At 44.2% G+C, this 8,703-nt stretch overlaps 1 protein-coding gene and 1 long non-coding RNA gene across 2 annotated transcripts; both read left to right on the top strand.

The window, feature by feature from the left end:
• Positions 1-678: 678 nt before the first annotated feature.
• On the top strand, positions 679-2,444 carry LOC130690914 (protein FAM8A1-like). The gene is made up of 4 exons (XM_057513781.2): positions 679-1,032; positions 1,114-1,234; positions 1,298-1,509; positions 1,588-2,444. The coding sequence occupies exons 1-4, from the start codon at positions 750-752 to the stop codon at positions 1,770-1,772; spliced, it is 801 nt and encodes a 266-aa protein (XP_057369764.1). The 5' UTR covers positions 679-749; the 3' UTR covers positions 1,773-2,444.
• A 360-nt stretch (positions 2,445-2,804) lies between these two features.
• LOC130690927 (uncharacterized) lies at positions 2,805-8,083 on the top strand. Its single transcript, XR_009001119.2, has 5 exons — positions 2,805-2,911; positions 3,014-3,157; positions 3,231-3,352; positions 3,422-3,535; positions 7,718-8,083. It is a non-coding gene; the product is annotated as an uncharacterized LOC130690927 (long non-coding RNA).
• Positions 8,084-8,703: the final 620 nt, after the last annotated feature.

Genomic DNA, 8,703 nt, shown 5'->3' with positions numbered 1-8,703 from the left:
ACAATAAAGCGCAGACCGACCATATTTTCTAAATTTTGATTTTCGTGATGAATTTATAGGAGGAATTTAGAAATGCCTTTTTTTTTAGGAAATTGTATGGACATTTTGCATTCCAAGTTACATTTATTGCTTCGAGAATAAGGTAGTTGGATTACTTTTTCGTCAAATACGAACCTCTTCGTGATGAACCGATGGTCTTCGATTCATTTCTAAAAATTTGTATTAAACCATTGATTTTATCATCTTCATGGTATATTTCAGTAATGGCGTCTAAAATATAAAAATTTTCATTCCGGACCGTCCAACAGAGAAACCAAAATATGGCAAACATTTATTACCATTCGTTTTGCATATTAGCTTTAATGTAGAGTCTGCTATCCAGTCTGAACCCGTAGATGCAACTCTTTAAGGATTGAACTTACCGCCGTTTTGACGAGCTGATACCAATAAATAAGATTGCAGGAATTCTTAGCGAAAGAAGTGGTTTTATGTAACTCAAACGATAGTTTCCCCATTCCTATCCGTGCCTTAAGGCATGCAGAAGCCCATGTTTTTCCAGTGTATCTACCTATCGCGATCAGTCGATCTCAATACTATGAATATCACTTGATTCTAGATCGATATCCAGCTATCGATGCGTTAGTTCCCTCAGCTGATTTTTGTTTTGGTTTCTGTTAATGTAATCTTTGAAACAAAAACTAGAACTAAGTCAAATCGTTTTCGAGTCCACACTCCAAAATACCTATATTATGAGTAGTATTGTGGATGAATCAGAAAGTGTAGGTTCTGCTGGACAACCCCAAGGAATGGCAGAATATACCGATCAGCTGAGAAGCTGGTTAGGTGAAGCTTATCAATGGCAGGCATTGCAATGCCTTCCATATTTAATGCCTTCGCTATTTATTCAAAGTCGGTATCGACCATTACCTAGCCCAGAAGTTTCAGCTCCACCAGAACCACAGGTACAAAACCACCAACAGAGACAACAGTCTAATGTCCCAGGTTCCATCCCAGCAGAAGCACAAATTGAAGGTATGCTGCTCTGGTTCAAATGAGCCAAGGTTACACATGAATTCCTACACATGTTAATCTTACAGTATTAACAATAAACAGGAAGAGTTTTTGAAGTTCCTAAGCTTTCCAAACGATTGTTGGCTGAAGTTATTGATTTTGGTTTGCTGTTTTTCATCAAAGCATTTTTGACATTAACTGTCCTAGATGCTTGGAACATGGAGTAAGCTCTAATCTAAATGCCAATTGATTAAAATTATAATAATAACAATGTTTACACCAACAGAGATTCAAATTTTTTTCAAACGGACACTGACCTAACAGAAGAAACTGATTATGAAATGGCTATGGCAATCACAGCAAATTTATTGACTATTGAATTGATCCATCGTTTGCTAGTAGTTTTTTATGAGGTTTGCTTCACCCTGCAAGGTGGCACCCCAGGAAAACGAACAATGGGCATAAGTATAATCTCCTGCACCAAGTGTGTCCCTGTTGGTATGTACCGTGTCATCCATTTGTACTGTGTTTTACTAAATAACTATCGTTTACCGATTATTAAATTTATCATAATAGGCGAAAGTCGAGTACTTGTGCAACCTGCGACAGGCGTCACGTTTTGGAGATCTCTTGGTCGAGCATTCCTAAAGAATATGGGGACAGCTATTCTGTTTCCAACTTTCCTCCCACTGATGGTTGTGCAACACAATCGCACGCTTTATGATATTCTTTGTGGTACGATCGTTGTTGAAACTGAATGACCTGAACTTTGCATGAATTTAAGTCCGAGATTGTTCATCTTTGCTTAACACTGGACATTGGCAATTTCATGTTCACATTTCATCACTGACATTTTTGTTTGAGCTAAGTATTTCAGTGTCGACCAAATGTTTCCTGTGTTTTCTATTCTGAAGATTTACTGAACGTTTAAAATTTACCATTAATATGGGATTCCTGTGAATCGTTATTCGTTATACATTAAACAACTTCAATCATTTTGATTCAGTAATAGTAGGTGGTGTTAGTAGCGTACTCCGTTAATTATTTAATGGATGTGGGACGTTGGCACAGTTTAGAACTACGTACAGTAGAAAAACAAAAATGTTATTTTCATACCACTTTGGCAACTAACGTTTCCTTAACCACTAATAATCCGGGTTTACGTTTTAGTTAGTTTTATATGGTCTATTTTTTGACGGCCGACGAATTTTTTCTCCATTGTACAATCATTGAAAAGTCGTGGCGATCAGGTAATATCTATTTCTTGTCGCCTTGAGTGCATTCCAGTATATGTTGCTTGAATTTATGGTTTTGATCTTCAAAGAAATCAATGTACGTATACTTTTCCTTGGTATTTTTTAATTGACCGTATATCCTTGGATTTATCTTTGTGATTGGGGATAGGTATGGTACACTAGTATTTTGACCTCAAATTCTGAAATGATGTAATTTTATTTTGAAGCCAGCATAGGAGTAGCGAACAGGCGAGTATCCTGATAACCTGATAAGCCTTTTCGGGATTCATATTTTAACCCATTCGGGATTTTGGGTATTGGTGAATTGGTGAATTGGTGACAGTTTGGTGCAGGCTGCAGACGACGGTGCCATCCCGTCGCAGCCACTGGTCTTCTTAGATTATTGAAGACCTTCCGCACCGGCGTTTGTGTGTCGTTGAGTATTACTTCGATATAGATGGCGTTTGTGGGTAGGGGGGGGGTGGGTACGGCAGTTGAGACATCTGGCTGTGTAGAGGTGAACTGGCAATGTCGAGGCTGCTTTCCAATGCGGCGGTTATTTCTCAGCGTGTGGTCATGGCGTCCCCTTTGTTCAGCGACTCGTTTTTTTTGACTGTGTTGTGTACCAGTGTTATACCTATTACTCGGTGGCGTTCTCGTGTGATGTAAGTGTTTAGGGATGTCGTGGTGTTTGTTTTCCTAGTTTGGGGCGCACTTGTTTGTTTTGTTTTGTCCTTATGGTTTGTTTTTTCTTCACCTGTGTTTAGGTTGGCCTGGCTGTGATGCTGTGGGAGCATTACATTAACGTTGGTTGGATGGTTAGCAACGTTGCTCTTATGGCTGAGGTTGGCTATTTCCATTAGCCATTTGTGTGTAGGCTGGAGAGGGGATCTTATATGCTGTGTGTTATGGTAAATTTGGTTGAGGTTTGTTGTGCGTTTTCCATTTATCAAATGTGATTAATGCCTTCTCTACTTTAAATAGGCTGTTGTGTTTGTGGTGAGACCCAAATCAGGTTGTATCAATTGGATTATCTGTTTATAGGCCTGATGACTGGCTAGTTCAGTTGCCGGGAGATTCTTTGTCACCAAAGTGGCAGGGAGCTGGTATAGTATCCACGTTTTTACATTTTTGCTTCCGTCTGTAATTCTGTATATTGGGTTTACTTTACATAGGTTGTTGTGACAGGGGGAGTTGTCACTCCTGGGTATTGAAAGTGCCTTGTGGTATCACCTGCTTGGAATTTGTGCCTTGCTTGCCAGTTTGGATGCGAGTCTTCCACCACCAGTGTAAGTGTCCACTTCATGTTTATTCTGTGTTATGGGGGATAGGTGTATTCATTCCATTTCCTCCTAGTTCAAATGATGTTCACTAACGAGGTTTTGGTCAGGAACTTGGCCATGAGATTCCTTATTTTTAGTTGTTTTTGGAGGCTGATTGAGGTGTTTAGACCTAGTATATTGTCGTGATTCACCTCGAGGTTATTGCTGGCGAGGTAGCTGCGGATTTCTTGGCGGCACTGTTCGTACTTTGGGCATTCTACCAGTACGTGGTGGGGGTCCTCTATGGTTTCACATCCCATTCGGCATCTGGGGTCGGCCTCCGGGTTGATTTTGTGGCTGAAGGAGTTAAGATAATGGTGGCCTGACCGTAGTCTGTGTAGGCAAATTGTTATTTTTCTGTCCTTGTGCGTATACCAGGCCTTGGGTCTGAGGGAGGACATAACTTGGACACTACGTTTGTGGCACTTTTTCAAAGCCATTAGGAAGTCCTCTGCCCAGGTCTGTTTTATTAAGGAGCATTTTTCACTGGGGGAGAGGTTGTTGGCTATTACCGATCCCTGTTTGTTTGCGCATTCCCTCGCTGCGAGTTTGTCCGCTCGTTCGTTTCCTTCGATCCCAGAGTGGCTCGGTATCCATGCGAGTGTGGTTAGTGTGCCACTTGATTTAAGACTCTCTATGAGTTCCCGGATCTCTGGGATTGCCTCGTTATCTGAGGGGTCTGTGGAGGTTATGGCCTTGATGGCCGAGCTGGAGTCAATAAAAATCGTAGTTGCTGGTGGGCTGTAATTCAGATTATACACTATTTGCAGGGCTTGTTTGACGGCTTGAAGTTCGGCTGTGAAGACACTCGATCCTTCACGTAGGGTCCATGATTTTGCCACATTGATTGTGGGAAACACGGCCGCGCATGTTGTGACGTTGGAAATGGGGGACTTCGAGCCGTCAGTGTAACCGCATAGTGAGGAGGAAAATTTTTCCTCGAGCATGGCCTTGAAGGTCGATACCGTTCGCGCTTGACACTCCATGGCTGCTTTTTTCGTGAGTGGGAACCACAGTGTTTTGCACGTCGGTGGTCTGCTTGGGGGAGGATATTTATAGTGCGAGGGTAGGTGCGTTGTGTGAGGGAAGGTGTCTAGACCCAGAAGTTTAATATTTTCTATTTCTTCTGCAAGGCATGGGGCGCTCCTCGTGGGGTATTTGGCTGGGTGGTCGTGTAGGCTCCGGGCTGTCCTGTACGTAGGGTTGTTGGGTTTGTGGCCGAGGTTCACTATGTATTTACTGGTGAGCCATCTCCTCCTTGCTGCTATGGGTTCTGTGCCAGATTCCGCATAGATTATTTCAGTCGGGGTGGAGGGTTTGGATCCTAGAATATTTCTGAGTATCGCCCTGCTGACGACATTTATTTTTTCCAGGTTAGTCTTGCTAGCATTTCCGTAGGCCATCAACCCATAGTCAATTTTACTCCGGACTAGGTTCTTGAAGAGGAGTAATAAGGTGTTTGCTGATGGTCCATACTTTGTATTTGCTATTATCCTAAACAGGCTTTTTAGATTAAGGCATTTTTTGGTGACTTGTTCAATGTGAGTTTTCCAGAGTAGTTTCTGGTCGAACCACACTCCTAGGAACTTAGCCGTTGGGTGGGAGGGAATGCGATGTCCGTTTAGGAACAGTAGTGGGTCGGCTCCTGGTTTGTATGATCTGGTGAATACCACCGTGGATGACTTAGCGGGGGCAAAATCGAGTCTCCATTCCCTACTCCATCGGTGCAGTTTTTCTAGGGCTGGTTGCAATGTGACTTCTGCGTCAACCGGGGATCTTGTTGATGTATATATAGTGATGTCATCGGCATAGAGAAGGGTTTTTATAGGGGGAGGGTGCGTCGGGAGGTCTATTAGCATTATATTGAATAGGGTTGGGCTTAGGACGGCTCCTTGTGGCACACCATTTTCAATTGTTTTTAGTTGCGAGGTCTGGTCCCCTATCCTGACACACATGCTTCGTCCTGTGGTAAAATTCTTTATCCACGCAAGGATGGGGCCCGAGATCCCGAGTCTGGCCAGTTTGACGAGCAGGCCTTGTGTCCAGACAGTGTCGTACGCTTTGGCTAGGTCCAAGAAAACGGCTACCGTCGAAGATTTTTTGCTGAAACTCAGTTTTATATCAGCTTCTAGCTGGATGATATGATCGGCTGTGCTGCAGCCTCTTCTGAACCCTGCTTGTTGTCGATTTATTTTTCCTTTTGACTCTAGGAACCAATGCAGGCGGTTTGCTATTACTCTTTCAAGGGATTTGCACAGGCATGACGTAAGTGATATTGGGCGGTACGAGGTTGGGTCTTCTGCAGGTTTGCCTGGCTTCAGGAGAGGGATGACAATGGATTGTTTCCAGTGGTCTGGGACGTGGCCTTTAGAAAGGAGGGTATTGAACAGTTGCAGGAGGTGGCTTTTGTTCTTACTCGATAGGTTTCGCAGCATCGAGTTGTGTATTAGATCTATCCCCATTGCTTTGCTTTTAGATTTTGGGAGGCATTTTTCAATTTCTTCCATCGTTATTGGGTCATTGAGGATGCTAGGGTGGCTCGATGATATTTTCCCATTGATTATTAAATCGAATGTATTGTTTGTTGGGATGTTTGACGGGTGGACGCCACTGAAGAGGTCAAGGAAAAGTTCCGCTTTTTCCTTCGGTGTGTTGTAGCTTACTTCATTGGCTTTGATAGTTGTGCCGTCAGGGGAGGGATTGGACCCTTTTCCTGTCATACCTTTCGTGAAAGACCACAGCTTCGGTTGATCGTTGGTTCCGAGATTGGTGACGAAGGACTCCCATGCTTTTTTCTTGGCCGCAATAATGCATTTCTTTTTCAGTGCTTCCGCTTTCCTCCATTCAGTGCGCTTTGATGACGAGAGCGGTGTTTTACACCATTCTCTAAAGGCTTTCCGTGCATTTTTTACCCTTTTGTAGCACTCTTCGTTCCACCATGGACAGTTTTGTGCTACGCATTTCTTGGGTTGCGGTTGTGTTTGCTTGAAGCACGTTTTATTTGCGGTGTTAATGGCGTTTGTGAACGTTGTTGCGGCCGTCTCGGGATCGCCAATATTTGGGAAATTTACTTCTGTAAGATGCTTGTCTAGCCTATTGTTCCATTCCCCCCATTTTTTTTCATTTATGATCCATGTGGGTGGCCGGCCTGTGCTCCGTGTTGGGGTATTGTTGAGCGTCAGGATAAGGGGTAGGTGGTCGCTCCCTAGGTAGGGGCCTACTTCGATTGAGGCCGCTGCTGCCAATCCTGCGGAGGTGATTGTTAGATCGATGGTCGAGGATTTACCAGTGGAGGGGTCGATTCTTGTGCCGAGATCTACGGGAGTTATTAGACACATATCTTGGCTATTTAATAGGGCTGTGTAGATTGACCTGCCTGCTTTATTTGTCTGCGTGCCGCTCTCCCACATGCTGTGGTGAGCGTTGAAATCGCCTCCTATCACTGTCCTGTTTTGCCTGGAGAGGAGGTGCTCCATTTCGTGCACTTCACAGTCGCCTTTTGGCACATACACTGATAGGAAATCCAACGGATTGTTGTTAACTAATACGACACTGACACCGATGGCTTCTACGGTGGCTGATTGTTTTATGATGATTGGAGAGGAAATTAATTGCTTGTGAACTAGTATCGCCACACCTCCGCCTTGTTTGTCAGGGCGGTCCTTCTTGAGGATGTGGTACGATCTAAACTTAACGTTGAAAGATTTGTTCCAATGGGTTTCACTTAACATAACGATTTCTGGATTAACTAAGGCTATAAAGTTTCTGAACTCTTCAAGTTTGGCTTTGGTTAGCCCTCTAGCGTTCCATTGCATGCACTTAAAGTTGTTTTCCGTGGGCGTGGTGGTGGGTCTATTTATCATTGTCTATTGTGTCCATTTCGTCGCACCATTGGCTGGGAGAGCTGAACATGGGGCTGAGGCTCGCTGCGATGTTTTGGTGTAGCATTAAAGGTTCCAGTGATGCTCCAAGTGGGTCGGTAGTAGTACCTGTCGTAGGTCCGGTAATGCTATGCCCAACAAGCTTGCTTATTAGAAGTTCAAGTCTGTCGAATCTATTTTCTTGGTGGATGGCATTCTCTGATTGTCTTTTGTCTAAGTTGTCGAATCGCTTGTTGAAGTGGCTGATCTTTTTATTTGTATTTGACAGGTCTTCCCCTAGGCTATTTATCTTCCCTTGGATGTTTGGAATTACTGTAGCGGTGATGGCCTTCACCTGATCCTGCAGGGCCTGTATTTGGTTCCTCAATACCGCCATCTCTTGGTCGCGTTCGTTAATTGTGCAAATCTGCAGTTGGCTCACGGGATCTGGGCTGAGTAGGGTTCCTGGTTTCGTGATATGCCTGGCCGTTGGTTTGTAGCTGTTGGTGTAACGCATGCGGGCCTCCTGTACCGATATGCCCTCCAAGACTGACAATTTGATAATCTTTTTCATCTCTAGGAAGGTCGGGCATGCAGCGTAGTTGTCGGCCTCATGTTCATTGCTGCCGCAGTTAATACATCTGGTTAAGCATTCGAGACTTTCTAAGTGTTGCGTTCCACATTTTTTGCAATTGTTCCCATTTGCATTACATCTGGATGCCGTGTGGCCTAGCCTCCAGCACTTCCTGCACCTGTACGGGTTTGGAATCGATACCTGCACTTGATAGCTCAACGAGGCCATCCTTACCCTATCTGGTACGACCGATGCGAAAGTCAAAAGGACTGTCTCAGATTTGGTGCCCGGTTTGTCGCGTATAGGTAAACGCTTCACGTGGGTGACATCTTGTCCTGCTAGTGCTACAAGCATTTCTTCCTCGCTATCGCTGATTGGGACCCCGAAAATTACCCCTATTTTAGCCTCAGAGGATCGGTTTGGCAGCGTGCACATGGCTGGTCTACCTGTTATATTCACAATTTTTAGCAGCTTGGCTTGTTGCGTCGGGTCTGTTGCATAGACTAGTAGGTCTCCTCCTGTCATCACTTTGGAGTCCTTAGGCTCACCTATGATTGCTAGTATAGCTTTATGGACGGCGTCTCTTTCAGCGATCGACATTTGTTTGAAGTTGGGTTTGTCGTCCATGAGTCTAACGATCACCGGGGGTAAGTTATCCATTGGGTTGCAATGCCTTTTCGTGGGGGGTGAGTTGCCGCGAT

Source organism: Daphnia carinata, chromosome 1 (genome assembly GCF_022539665.2).
Source record: "Daphnia carinata strain CSIRO-1 chromosome 1, CSIRO_AGI_Dcar_HiC_V3, whole genome shotgun sequence".
NCBI classification, from domain to species: domain Eukaryota; kingdom Metazoa; phylum Arthropoda; class Branchiopoda; order Diplostraca; family Daphniidae; genus Daphnia; species Daphnia carinata.
The sequence above is the reverse complement of the archived record's forward strand: the minus strand, read 5'-3'. Positions and strand labels throughout refer to the sequence as shown.